This window comes from Gavialis gangeticus, unplaced genomic scaffold (assembly GCF_001723915.1).
Source record: "Gavialis gangeticus isolate Ggan-Ray unplaced genomic scaffold, GavGan_comp1, whole genome shotgun sequence".
Classification (NCBI taxonomy): domain Eukaryota; kingdom Metazoa; phylum Chordata; order Crocodylia; family Gavialidae; genus Gavialis; species Gavialis gangeticus.
This window is the reverse complement of record NW_017729024.1, coordinates 160,281,918-160,296,728: the sequence shown is the minus strand read 5'-3', so window position 1 is coordinate 160,296,728 and position 14,811 is coordinate 160,281,918. Positions and strand designations below refer to the sequence as shown.

Below are 14,811 nucleotides of genomic sequence, written 5' to 3'. Positions count from 1 at the left end.
GGGGGGGGAGGAGGGAGGAAGCTTGTAGCTAGAGATGCCAAAACTGGTATATTTTTTATTCATAGTTTGTTAATCTAGCTCAAGTTTTGAGAAACTTGGCTAAGCACACAAGGTAATCTGGGACACCCCTGTAACACTCACTCCAGCTGGTAAACACAGCTGTTGACAGTCTGACTATTCTAGTTTTTCAAGCGGATGCTGCTGCTTCTCTAGTGAATCAGAAGGACAGCAGTCCGTTCTAGGGAAAGGAGCTTCTATTAAAGAAGGGAGTAATAAGGGACTGCATTTGGCAACCCTGGTGATACAGCAGACAAACATTAAGTAGTTTTGAAATGAGGCTTCAGGAAGGCTAAAGGTGTTAGGGGTGCACAGTATTGCAAGACAGAATCTTAGCCCTGCTACAGCACTAGAGTTAAGATCAAATTCAATAATGGGACAATCAGAAAAATTAAAGTTTGTGGTCTTAAATTAATATTTACATTTTCCCTCTTGTGTAACTACTGAAAGCCCCAGTAGCGTAAAGGAGTCTTGCTGCAGTCTCTGCCATAGCATTCTGCAAACAGCATAAGGCACTCAGAACATATCACTGTAACATTCTTACATCAAGCACTGCAGATCCAACTACACACGCCACGGGGTTTCCTCCAAATGTATTAAAGTGAAGGTTTTGAGCCAAGGAGTTTGCAATCTCTAAAAGAAAAAGCACATTCATTGATTTCCTCCCTCACCATTGCCTGCCTGTTTCTAGTATTCATCAGCTCTAGTTTACAACTGAAACAGCAATAAATCTCATGCCTCATTCTTTCTACTTAACTGCAGGCGAAAGGAGAAGAAGGTGTTAGATTCTCAGCAACTGATTTGAAAATATTAGGGCAAAAATTTCAGAAAATGGGCAGTGGGGTTTAGAGGTGAAGAAGTTTGATGAGTTATAGATTCTCTGCTATTTTCAGTAGATGTTAAGTACCAGATAAATTAGAGCTTATATAGGAATGAAGTAGAATTGATGTGCCCTTACCAGGGAAAGCAATCAGGAATGTTCCTATTGCAGCTGCCACAAAAGAAATGCCTCAGTCTGAGAACGGAGACATCCAACTCCTGCTGGATCCAGAATGGAGCTGCGAGCCTGCCCAGACCACACCCCATGCTGTTAGCTGGGCTCTGATGATTCCTAATGCTCACTGATGGTGCTGAATTCAGTACAAATTGCTGCAACAATTTGCTGGAGGAGGGTCCATCTGTTCTAGTGATAAAAGCATTCACCCAGGAAGTGGCAGGCTCAGTAAGGCACTCCTGCATCCTGTCAGGCTCTGGATGGGCTAGCACCCAGCTCTCCCATTAGGTTAGTAGTGCTCACCATTTCTGCATTTCAGAATGGATGGAGGGTGGTGCACGGTCAGTCTATGGGCCAGAGCTGGTGCATAGGATTGGTTTGTGGACCTGAACCAGTTGGGGGCACAATCCAGCATGTGGCTCTGCACACACTGGATCAGACCTGCCACACTGTCCCCACGTCTGCATGCCAGCCTGATCTAGTGCGTGGGGCCATGACTTCTGGTCATGGGGCTTAGAAATTTGGTGGTGGGGGGAGTAGTGGCAGCATTAATTGCCACAACTCCACCACTGCAGAATTTCTGCATGAGAGACAGATTTGCAGGCCAGATCTTGCCCGCAGGCTGAAGGTTGAGTACTGCTATACTAGGCTACTATGCAGAAATAGGCACTAGCTGAACACCTGCTATCAAATAAAACATGGCCTGGATCAAAAGAGGATGAAGACATCTAAGTTCTGAGGAGGGACAGGAGTTCAAACACACACTTCCCCTTCAGCCTGGGTATCTCCTGCTTGTTAACCCTGGGTGCTCAGGATGGCACACTGCACCACATGCTGATCCTGGGAACATCACCCTGCCCTTCTGGATCAGCTCCTGATGCAAAGCACATGCTTTTTAGGCATGCTGAAGCCTAAAACAAAAGCACCAACAGAGCTGATATGGATCTGGGCTAAACACACTGGGTCATGGGTACTGACTAGTCAGCAGTTCAGCAGCTGTCCGAATACTATCTTGTATAACAGAAGTGCATCTATTCAGTAGGCAGGTGAATTCAGGCAGGAGTTTCGGGGTCTCTTACCAGTTCTACAATGACCTTAGTTATTCCACTGATGCCTGTGGGTTTTACGCTGATGTAGCTAAGATCACTATGTGGCTAATCAGACTGTGAATTTTATTATCTCCATGCACCTCTGAGAAGCGAGATTCAGACTTGTCTATGTCCAAAGCCTGTTTTGAGACTGAATATATCCGTATCTCATTTCTAAAATGCACTTGCTGAGATGATCGATTCCATAGTCATTGGAAGAGTATCCAGTATATTTTATATTCAAACTACCACGTCTTAAAATAAGAAATATTTGTACCTCTTGTTGTTACAACAGCAGCCATTGGAAAGCCATTACCAATTCCTTTTGCCATGGTAACGATGTCAGGAACTACATCATGTGTCTGAAATCCCCAGAAATGGCTGCCAGTGCGTCCAAAGCCTGTCTGTACCTTGCGAGAGCAAATACACAAACATTTGCTTACAAGTTGTTTTTCAAGAGTTATTTAATGCTTGTACTATTTATGAGCCTTTCTGTTCTTGCCTATTGCATTGTTTTGTAACCATAATATCTAAATGCCAACTTCATTTATTTGAGCAGGATTCTTCTTCAACTAGCTTCACACAGATTTTTTTACCTTTAACAAATGCTGACTTCCGTACAAAACATTTTCCACACACAGTTTTGTTGACAGCTGTGTTACTAATTATGCATTATCTTTACAGAAACACTGTACCTGCTACAAATGAAAAGTGGCCTAGCACACAATCTGGAGGGTTTGTTCCTGTGACTTTTCTGTAGGTGCAGATTTTAAGCCTAAAAAACCAGTCATATAAATTCTATTACATAAAACTGTATAAAGGCTCTCTCATATGAAAGAGCTTACATTGTTTATCCTAAGGCAGATCCACGTAGGCTGAAGTCACAGGGACTGGCATATGCTTAGCTTTCAGAAGCAGCTCCAGGGGTCACCGCACTAATTGTACCAGGATTTTACTATGCCAGCATATTTAGCATCCATCACAGCCTCTCTTACTCACTTCCAGGTTGCCTCCCTGTTTCTCTAATGGTTCATTTGTATTAACTCAAACAGTCTTACTAAGAAAATTATATTTAAAAGGGTATCTGCTGGTGATTTGGGATAGATTCTCCTCAAGAGTTCCTCTGCAAACACTGGTTTTGTCTATACTGCAATGAAATAGATAAAATTGTAAAACAACTCTTCCTAGTCCAAACCTGACCTCAAATGAGTACTGGTAGGAGTATTTAAATGTTTTCTGCTGATGAAATAAAACTCTGTTGAAGTCAAAGGAATACCACCCATTTATACAAGCAGGGAATAAGATCCAATGAATTTGCAACAGAAATTGTCAGCTTAGTACAAATGAGGAAACATAATGCTCAGAAAGTTAGGGAATACTGTGTGCCAGCTTTGACTCGCACAGGCTCCTGTGCTAGGAATGCTGCACTCTGCTCAGGCTGCTAAACTCTAGATCAGGGTAGGCAACCCCTGGCACGGGTGCCAGAGCATGGTACTCAAAGGCATTTTGCTTGGCATGTGTGCCTTGGGGCGAACGGTGGAGAAGGGGCCAGGGCTGCACTGCCACAACAAAGATCAGGCCCCTTGCAGCTCCCCTGCCATCCGCCCCTGGCACACAATCTTACAAATTGAGGTTGCAGGTGTTTTTGGTGCCATGCCCAAAAATGTTGCCAACCCCTGCTCTAGACTTACTTTAGAGTGGGGTGGTCAATCTGCAGCATACGACCACTTTGAGTCATACCTGGCAGACTAGGGAGGAGACAGGCAGCACGATGGCAGACAGAGAAGAAAACAAAAAACAGAGCAGCGTATTGAGCAGGGAGCACAGGGCAGGGAACAGAAAGGAAAGCAGCAGTTCAAGCAGGGGAAGAGGATGGGAGTGGCACTTGGGGAGGGTGTGGGGCTAAGGTGGCATGCCTGCCAAAAAGGTTGGCCTTCACTGATTTAGACTGATCCAGGCCTTCAACTGGTCTAGTATTTGCCTTTGCCTGGCTAATGGCCTTGCAGAATTATCCAAAAACGCCCAAGAACTTTTGCAGCTACGGACACTTACTTCATCCGCAATACAGACGCCTCCTCTCTCTCGTACTAACTGAAAGGCTTCCTTTAGGAAACTTTTAGGATACTGAACAGCTCCGTTAACACCCTGTCAAAAAATACGTAAACATATTGTTTTCAGCAACAGAGATAGGATCGTTATTTCAAACCTAAAACCTAGCAACGTTCAGATAAGACAGAGAAATCTAAGAAGAAAATGTGGTCAGTAAGTTATCTGGAGAATTCTGCGGTGGCTTAGTTTAGACTTTAGAAGCATTGCTGAAATGGAGGGAGCAGCTGTCTTGTGACCCCCAAAATCTACTATCCATCTAAACAGCCTAAGAATAACGCACATGTACACAGAGACGAGGCAGCAAACAGGAGACAGACAATGGGGTCAATCTTCTCAAGCTAATGAGCCCACAACATTTATGCCTCAGAGACTTTTAGTGTACATGGCCCCAGTGCAAATACAGCCAGCTTGCTGCATCATTTGGAGGCAATGCTGGCCTAGATCTTCCTGTAGGCGCTTGGTCGTTTAAGTCTACCATTTAGGTGCCAACGACCTCCTCAAAACCATAGCTCAGCCTACCAGCTTCAATTTGCCATATGAGGTGTCTTGTAGGCAGTAAGTTAAGCAGTTTGCACTTTTGCAGCCTCACTTCTGAATGAGTGAGGTGGTTCAGAGCATACTAATGCTCAGTTTTTGGTAGGTATTCACATTCAGAGCCCACCAACCACATTGTTTTTGAGTACTTTGTGCTATATAGTACTGTGCTGTTACAATTAGAGTGGAACGTGATAAGTCACCTACTTGGATTGGCTCGGCAATAAATCCAGCTATTCCCTTAGGCACACAAGTATTCAGAGTGTCTTTGAACTGTTCAATGTACTGGTTGTTTGCATGACAATGACCTGTGTGGCAGGAACACAAGAATGGTGTACTGGAAATGACAGACATGTAGATTAATAATCTAACATTACATGGATGTACATAAGAAATGCTTTTAGGTATTTTTAACATTCCTAGATTGAAGGTGAATTATCAGAAGTTAATAAATTGTTTTAGATTTCCTAAGTATGCTGTCTGGGTCATAAAGCCAGCCTTTTGGAGGAAGGAGGTGTCCCAGGTTAACATAAAACAAAGCACTCATAACACTCCATCAAACACTCAAAGCAAACTGATGGCCAAAGTCTACTCCCCTTTCATGTGCCTAAGAATATGGATAAATGTACATTTACCTACTTTAAAAGGAGCAGGGGAACTGCTGCTTTGGAACATACAGTTGCTGTTATGCTTTATCTGTTACGGCTGCGTGAGCCTAACATACAAATTAGGTTAATCATTGTAACTTGGACCCTAAATGAAGCAAGGTAAAGTCTAAGAGGTTTTGCTACACTTCTATCGCTAGAGAATCATGCAGGTGAACCAGTTCCAACCTAACAGCTCCTATGGCATCCTTTGCTGTTGATACCATTGTTAGATCTGTCTGTACCTTAGAGCATTGGTGTCAAGCTCATCAGGCCCCTTGAGCCAGATGAATGGCACGGGGCTTGTCCACAGACCAAGTGAATGGTGCAGGACCAGCCTGGTAGGCTGCATCAGGCTTGCAAATTGGCCCCATGTGCAGTGCTCAGCCTGGCCAGGCCTGGTGCAGGTGCTTTGTGCAGAATGCATCCCAACCCAGCCCAGTGTGCACCTCATGTGGGTCTATTCCAAAACCCACAGCCAGCACCACGGGCTGGATGACAGGGTACTACAGGCTGGATTCAGCCCATAGGCTGTATCTTTGAAACCCCTGCCCTAGAGGGCACATATGTGGCTTCATAACTGCAATTTTTAGCACTTTCATATAGGTTACAGTACGCAGTCACTCTTGCCCCGCACTTCTCTTCTGAGCATGCTCAGTAGGCAGCTATGTAGGTCAGTGGTGATCAACCTTTTTGTCCAGCAAGCTGCATGGGCAGGGCCCAGTCCATCCACAGGCTGGATCTGGCCAGTGAACTGAATCTGGCACCAATTCAGCCTCACAGGGGTAGGGGGTATGGCCTGCCCCTGTGGGAGGAAGGGGGCATCGCCTAGCCCCAACCTGGCCAGGTGGGAGGAAAGGGGGCATGCCACAGCCCCACAGGCGGAAGGGGGTGTGACCTGCCCCCAAACCAGCTGTGCAGAGGGAGAGGGCATGGCCTGGCCCCAAAGAAAGAAGGCGGCATGATGCGGCCCCAGCTTGGCTGGGCAGAAGGAAGAGAGTGTGGCCTGGCCCTGATCTGGCCATGCAGTTTTGGGGGGAAATCATGGCCCAGCTCCAACCCATCACACAGGACTTGGGATTTTGGCAGCAGGGAGGGAGGGCTGTATTAACTGCCACTGCTCCTCCTTGGCCACCAAATTTCCTGACCCCTGGGGAGTCCCACAGGCCAGATTCCAAGACGCCCTGGACTGCGGGTTGAGCACCCCGGCGTAAGGAGCTGCAGGAAACAGAATTGCCTGGGTATGTGCATAGCATCAGGTAAGTCCTAAAGTGTCAGCCACAGAAAAACCACAATAGGGGGAGGGCGCAGAAAAAGAAGGATGTCTTCTCCACTTATAGTTTACTGGGTAGGGCACCAGCCCAAGGAGCAAAAGACCTAGGTTCTAGGCTCCTTGTCCAGAGGAGAACTGAACTGTATTTCTTGCTTTCCAGCAAAACGTGCTAATCACAAAGCCAAGGAGTAGGCACTGCCTACCATGCTCTCCAGCCCACCTCCTGAAGCAGAGAGAAAGCCAGAGTAAGGCTGGCTTGGTGTGATGGATGCTGCCTTGGCAGGGAGGGGCGTCCCTGGGTGATGTTGTTTCTGCTTCTCCTGTCCCATCTTTCCTTTTGCACCTAACAGCAACCATATTCCTTGCCATCAACTAACCTCCAGAACAGCTGCATTTCCGGACAGTTTGCACTGGAGAATCTCGGCAATGGCTTCCTCCCCAGGGACCACGGAAAACATCTGGTAACATTGTCTGTGGAGAAGAACAGAAATAGCTTCAGACCTTCAAAAAAAGTCAGTACTGAGAACAGAACTATTGTTCAATGAAAGACTTTAAGCAATAATCCTAAAACACATTAAAACAGTTCTTTCAATAATGTGGTTTTGTTTGAAAGAAATTTTGATACAGAAAATTAAAAATCTGCTAATGTCAAATGGGAGATCCAATTCAACTGACCGGTCTGAAAACAACTTGTAAAATGTACTTTTGCGAGGGTCTGCAACCTCAGAAGGAAGGCAGTGCACAAGACTAGGAATCCAAGTCTTTGAAATTAAAATCATTCTGTCCTCCAGCGATTAGTGTGGAGATAGTCAGCTCACTGATTTTATTAATCAATTACGGTTGCCCAAAATTGACCTTTCAAATTTGTCCATACAACCCTGCAGTGGCAGGACACTGACAGTGCCCTTGTTCCCCTGCTTTTGTGGGAGGTTAGGTGGTCTCGCTGTCCTTGGGCTATGTGCCTTATAGTCATGCAACAGGGTAGATTGTGGAGTTTTAGGAATAGGTTAGCATCCACTTGTCTGGGATGGTTTAGAAAGGGCCAGCTGCCCTCCTGAGGTCCCTTCTGGCCCATCGTTTCTATCACGCTCCGATTCTATGAATTCCAGGCATTCAAAACTAGATAAAGGACAGCATATTGCAGGGAGGCAGTGCAGTCCAGTGGACTGATAATAGGCTAAAAACCTGAGTTCTACTTTTAATCCTAATAATGGCATCAGCAGAGTCATTTAAACTCTGGGCTGAAGCTCAGCTGCAGTCTGAGAAATGGATGCAACAAAGAACTGAGAGGTCCAGGAGAGGGAGCGGATCCCAAAGACGCCTTCTTGGGGCCAATTTTGCACCTAGGATGGTTCCTAGTGTAGATTAAATTAGCCAACCCCAGCTGTCAACAGTCTTCATTAGCCATTTCTGCCATCAGGGCAAAGAGATATTAGCAGGGGCTATTATACATTTTTATTGCATTTTCAATCCAGAGGGAAATCCACAAGAGGTTATTTTATATCATTTTTATCAGGTGTCCTAATAAACTTGAAAACTTGGGCTTGGGGCCCGATGTGCTACTGCCCTACCCCTCTTGCAGCTTTTATACCCAGGCAAAATTAGGGCAAAGTGGGAGCACAACACTTCCATTCTGATCTGGTAGCATTTTTCCCCACTCACTGGGCATGCGCATGTGTCTACACGTGATGCTACATAGCCATAGCTCATTGCTATGGCAACGTAGTGTCACCAGGCACAAACTGTAATGGCAACACTACTGCGCAGTAGATCGTTGCTACTGCATAATAGCAACTAAAATAACCATGCGGTGACAAGACTGCACAATAACACCACTTAAGCAAGTACTGAATGACTGCACAGTCCCATCACTGCATGGTTATTTTAGCTGCTACTATGCGGTAGCAACAATCTACTGTGCAGTAGCGTAACAACCACACAGTCCACCGCATGTGTAGATGTGCCCACTCTGTACTTACGCAAATGACCAAACAGACTCAGGCCTAGCACATCCTCCTTATTAGTTAACATCTGAACTGTATTTTGACGACATAAGGCATTAAGTAAATTTTATCACATTCAGGCAAACAAGCACTCTTATTCAGTAGCTAAGACATAAATAAAACATTAAAAACCTCACTGTTGGGCAGCCAAAGCCGTTGGCGACACCGTGCTTATAAGATCCGATGGATGTCAAACCCTGCGTGTAAGGGCTGCCTCCATGGTATCCTCCTCTGTGGGAACAGAACAAAGCACATGCTCATTTCCTTTGGATGTCATGTGAGGTTTAAGTGGAAACAGCTGCACTCATTCCTATAGAGCTTGCTCCTGCTCTCTGGGTAGAGAAAAAGAGCAGACAACCTGGTGGAAGTGGGGGCATTTCTGGATGCAATACAAATAAACAATCCTTCCACCATTTATTGCTTTATGGCAGACTTGAATGCCAATTAGCTCTGGATTTGTAACTAAGCATTCATTCTGGTGAGAGGTTACCAGGGGCGGGCAGTTATTCGGGTGGAGGGCCGCTTACTGAGTTTTGGCAAGGCATCAAGGGCTGCATGACAGGCAGCCAGAGGCAGATAAATATTAACTTCCTAAATTTTTAAGGGCCCAGCAGGCCAGACAGAATAGCCTGGCAGGCCACATCTGGCTCACGGGCCACATTTTGCCCACCCCTGAGTTAGACATACTGACCAGCAGTAATATAGGCAGGTGCTATGAGAGCTTCTTCACACAGCTGTACCTGTGTATCTGAACCTTGGGCGGCAAACACCCCTGCTTTTTAAATCTTGGGGACCTCTTCCCTCTCAAGCAGATATTTCCACTCAGTTTGGGGTGATATTTTATTCATACACAATTTACAGCTTATTCATAGGAATTACTATATTCAGTGGATCTCAAAACCTTGAGATTTTCCATATAGTCTCTGACCAAAAAGATTAAGTTTTTTTTTAAGATTAAAACATTATAAGCACACTACTTAATGCAGCAATGCTCAACCAGGGAATGCCTTGAGATCCCTTCAAGGGTGCTATGGGGTGCCAAGCAGTGGTGGCACTGCTAGGCATGCAAACGTGATTCAGAAGGTAAACAGGAACCCAGGGCAACTCCACATGTTATGGTAATCGTGGCATAGCTTTACTTGTGCAACAAAAACATTGCACCGTGCGCACAGCTACATGTGCACAAAACAGGCTGCCAGGAAGGAAAGAGGAATAACAGCTGCACTGCTTTTTGGTTCAACCAATCAGTGGTGAGAGGCGGGGCCACACGCTGGACAGCCCTGTCTGCCAATCAATGGCAAGGGGCAGGGCCATCAGGGCCCCTCAACCAATCAGCAGCAAGGGGCAGGCTCACCACAACAAGGCCATGAAGTTCGCTTCATGCACCACAAGCAGCCTGTGAAAATCCCTTTCACTCACTGCAAGTGATAGCAATAAAGATTTTGCACATGAAGATGGTCTCAGTTAATTGCACAATAACGGTAATGTGTAGAGGGGACCTGGTTATTGGAAACACTCGTCCCTGTTGTGGTCTTTCTGAGTTATCTGCAGCAGAAAAATTGCTCTATTATTCATCTGGAGCCAAAAAAATGAGTGAAAATTAAAGGTTGAGCAGTGCCTTAAATCTGATAAGGGGTGCCTTGAGTCTAAAAAAGTTGAGAACCACTGCCATAAAGAATAACAGAAAGTATAGGCTATAGATGGGCAAGTGGTTTGTACATGGAGCAGTCCTAATACACAAGGAGCACTTCAGCTCCCAATGGCTACTAAGTCTTTAAACTAAACTAGCAGTCACATTTATTGATTCAAATAGTTCAATGACAGATTCTGGGTTAATTAAGTCCCTTTTATTTCCTGCATTGTGTGCATGGTTATGCAAATGGAATTCATAAAATGTATTATGATTACCTGAAACAGATGATGTCAAAGTTACGAGTATAAAGCCTTGCCATGAACATTGCCAAATCATTGGCTTCTGACCCACTGTTGGTCAGGTAAACCACCTATGGAAGGACAAATTTCATATTGATCTCAACATATCAAATACTGACTTTGTTTTACAAGGGCCAATCAATCAAACTGAACACAGCTGTTTAAAGATCAATTTCTCCTGCATTTTGTCTGCAAAGAGAGTTTGGAATATTTGATGCCTCCGCTTATGCAATGCAAGACAGATACATATTTCAAACAAATCTCACAGCACTCAGAGCAAGATCCTAGAACGGATGCGAGAAGCTGAGTTCTGAGCAGTTGCAGTAGTAATGTTTACTACTATCTCTAATACACACAGCTCATGGATTGTCAGGTACTGCACCAGGGCTGGTTCAAGACTCTGCTGCTATTATGTCAGCTGATTGTCAGTCCCACCCCGGCATTGCAACGGGTCACGAAGTGGCTCTGGTGCAGTGCTGGGGCTGGGATCAACAACAGAGGCTTGGTGGAGCTGAGGGGTTCCTGGCTGATGTCACAGCTGAGTGAGGACCACAAATAGCTAGTAGTAGCTCTGGAGTGGTCCAATGAGAGCTGAACACATTACTTAATACAATCTGGAGTTACTTCTTGTATGAAAAGTCCTAACTTTGCTATGATACGATTGCACTTAGTGCATATCTTACTGCTTGAACATGCAGATGCTGATGTTTTAAGTGCAGTTAACATGTCCTAAGTATGACATGTGACAAGGCCCTCGGACGCCGAGGGTAGATGGAACCACAACAGCAGCAAAGGTGATAGTAAACAGTCTTGCAGATTAGTTACCAAGTAGGCAGGGTAGAGGAGGAGAAAAAAAAGGTAAGCAATGTTTGGACAATGGGAGGTTGAGTTTTAAGGGGATACCATTCAGTCTTCCTGTATGAGGGATCTAAGCAACTTGGTTAATTTTTTTAAACCCATGCATGTAATTTGAGAGCTTAAATCCTACTGACTTTAAATAGTCTAAAATGCATAAGTTACTCTGGTGTGTCAAAATGTTATCCCTCTGCAACTAATTTCTTTAAAGAAAAACATTTAAAGTAGTTTCAGACATAACTCCTGATCCTGAGTGCCCTAGCCATCTTTTGAGAGGATTTTAAACTTTTTCCCTGCCTATTGTTGCACAGAGGACAGTGTGCTCTCTTTACATAAGTCTAACGGATTATACAGGGAAATAGTCGGTGAAGCCAACTACAAATAGAATGCTGTAAAGTGTGAAAAGCAAATGCAATTAAAATGCTTCCCCCCAACACCAACTATTCTGAGTTCAACTAGTTTTACACAATGCTTGTAAGAAAAGGGAAAATGTATTTTCAGAGTTATGATTGTTTCTGAATTGGCAATGCCTCAGTATGGTGAAATCTAAAATGAAAAAATGACTCAAACGTAGAACTTTATGTGGTATGGACAATGCAGGATTTTCCACATGTAGAAGGCAGGGTAGATTTGCACCTTATAGACTAAACAGAGGTACATAAACTTATGCATATTCTTATGCATCTCTGGTTTAGTCTGTAAGGTGCAGATCTACCCCATCACCTGCCTCACTCAGGACTAATACAGCTAACTACCTCTCTCTTATACTTGTGCCTGTCTAGGTTCATAGTAAAGTTCAGCATGTCTTGAGAATTGTCATTTTTTTCTCTTCAGCTGAAGATTTATACTGTTTCTGGGGATATGATATGAGGCTCAGAGTTTGATACTGTGTTATTTTGTGTCTCATATACCATATCTCTCTTCATCCATACTTAGCAGCCAGCCACCCTGTTAGAACTAAGGTACCTTAAGCGGATCAGGGAGAAGTGCCGTCAGCTTCTCTGCATATTCCTGGATTGACGGATGCATGTAGATGTTGGTTGTGTGCCACAGACGACCAAGCTGTTTTTGGGCAGCTGCGGTTACCTTCCTGCATGTAATCAAAACACACACACAGAGTAATTAATCCAGCATATTTTTAATTCTTAAAATTTTGGTAATTTCTAAACTGCCAGATGAAGGAATGAATGAGCCCATTCTCCAAAGGATCACCGCAATTGTTTTAAACATAGAAATGAAATGCCAAAGCACAAAAAGCTATATTCTGCCTTTGGATATATGGTGCTACACACTGAACAAAATAGAACAGTATATTTCTGTATTAGCCAGTGAAACTCAAATAATAACATACTTACGGGTGACAGTGACCAACACTGACAGTCACAATTCCAGCAAAGAGATCCAGGTATCGTTTTCCTTCATAATCAAACAGCCACTGCATATGTCCCTGATGTAGTAGCAATGGTTTCTTGTAATATGTTGTCAGTGAGGGAGAGACATTTTGTTTGCGGATCTTCAGCATATGGTCATAGGGATAAGACTGCATGTTGTAAAAAAATCATTATTCTTTTCCCTTTCTCTAAAGGTTTCAGCTTTGCCACATCAACACATTACAATTTGTTCACTTAACTAAAATATTAAAATAAACACTGATACACAACTAGTCTCCATAAACTTCTGCAATTCCATTATGCAGAACAAGGTTGTTATTCTGTACTGATCTCATCATTAAAGCACATCAGTTAAAAAAGGTATCAAATGGATTCATATTCTGATATACAGAGGATGGAGAAGCACCCATTTGGAAAGTTGTAGTTGATTTTTTTTTTAACAAACACAAACCATCTGTCACAATTGCCATCCAAATGTGCAACACCCATTGGCAACAGAACAGATGAACTACTATGGCTTGGGTGAGAAAAGCATGTGAATTTATGGTCTCATTGTGTGATATGCACCAGCTTAGTACATTAATAGAAACATAGGTTTAGGTTAAGCTGTTCTCACGAGGGACCTTTAGCACCACCACACTGAAGTCATGCTTTTTACTGCGTATGTTTTATCCACTGTGTATAGCAAGGAGTGAGCCTGTGTTAGAACTCAGGTCAGTGCCACTTTCCCTCTCTAGGAATTTAGGTCCAGATCAAAGGGACTTAAGCTTGGTAACTTTAAATACTGCTGTGGCTACTTTTCAGTGTTGTGCCGCCCTTGCCTTCTGGTGCCTCCAGAAGAGGAATTAACCAACTGCAGACAGCTGGATGCCTGGGGAGGGGATTAATAAAAAACAGCACGGTGGAGGAACTGAATTCAGCCAATAGGAAAGAGGGGAGGATCAAAAAATTGACTAATTCCCAGACTTTGGCAACTACACCCAGCCCTGAGTTAGGTGCTTATGTGAAACTGAGAAGCACAGTCTGAAACCCCCTTAGGCACAACTCTTTCCTTTCAAAATGATAGCACCTGGGTAGAGTCCTGGGTTCAGCCCCTGATGCCAAAAACCTTCATGCATTCAACCATGCGCTAAAACCATTCTGACCTGCTACGGACTTTCTGAGTTGTTTGCAACAGAAAAAAACTTCCCGTAGCCAAAACATGAGTGAAAATTAAGAGTTGGCATTTTCCAAGGGGCGTCTTGGGTTTAACAACAGGTGCCTTGAGTCTAAAAGGGTTGAGGATTACTGACATAGGATGGCACAACTCTCCTCCTTATACCAGCTGAGTCCACCCCCCTGGTAGCCTGAAACCAGCAGCCTCTGTGGGATGACAACAGTCCAACTGCAAATGAAATACATTTCCTTAACCTAGTCTTCCTACAGCTACAAAACACTCCACACTTCCTAGTCCCAGCGCCCGGTTCCACACACACGAGCACGCGCGAGATCTCTCGTCGCATGATGCAGCCGTGACCTTACCCGTGCCCTACTTCACGGAGGGGCTGCTCGACTCCGGCCCTCCGCCAGCTCCCTGGGACAGGTCAGCTGCGAGCAAGCCCCGAGCGCAACCTCTGGAGCCGCTGAACGGCTGCGAGGAGCTAGCAAACGGGACAGTACTGCCAGCAGCACCAGCAGGCCCAGCAGGGGTGGCACTGCGACTTACCTCGTAGTTTCCAGGCGAGAAGTCGCAGGGGGGCATCTTGGCTCGCAAGGGGAACGAGCTTTTCCTGCTCTGCTGCCACAGGACACCTGCAGAAACACAGCGCAGCGGAGAGGGTATCAGGCGCTCGGCCCAGGACAGGCCGCCTGCCCCCGAAGCAGATGTGCCCGCGCGCCCAGGGGACAGCCGGGTCTGGGGAAGGACTGAGACCAGCGCGTCCTTGGCAGGA

The 14,811-nt window shown here is 44.9% G+C and overlaps 1 protein-coding gene across 1 annotated transcript in view; it reads right to left on the bottom strand.

Moving 5' to 3' along the window:
* The window catches only part of AGXT2 (alanine--glyoxylate aminotransferase 2), a 19,278-nt gene that overhangs the window by 3,773 nt on the left and 694 nt on the right, over positions 1-14,811 (bottom strand). The window contains exons 2-11 of the mRNA XM_019518272.1: positions 14,586-14,801; positions 12,845-13,029; positions 12,456-12,579; positions 10,611-10,705; positions 8,840-8,933; positions 7,077-7,170; positions 4,990-5,090; positions 4,192-4,284; positions 2,417-2,549; positions 602-690 (exon numbers count right to left, since the gene is read on the bottom strand). Of these exons, the coding sequence (XP_019373817.1) occupies positions 602-690; positions 2,417-2,549; positions 4,192-4,284; positions 4,990-5,090; positions 7,077-7,170; positions 8,840-8,933; positions 10,611-10,705; positions 12,456-12,579; positions 12,845-13,029; positions 14,586-14,801 (1,224 nt within the window). The remainder of the gene's footprint in view (positions 1-601; positions 691-2,416; positions 2,550-4,191; positions 4,285-4,989; positions 5,091-7,076; positions 7,171-8,839; positions 8,934-10,610; positions 10,706-12,455; positions 12,580-12,844; positions 13,030-14,585; positions 14,802-14,811) is intronic.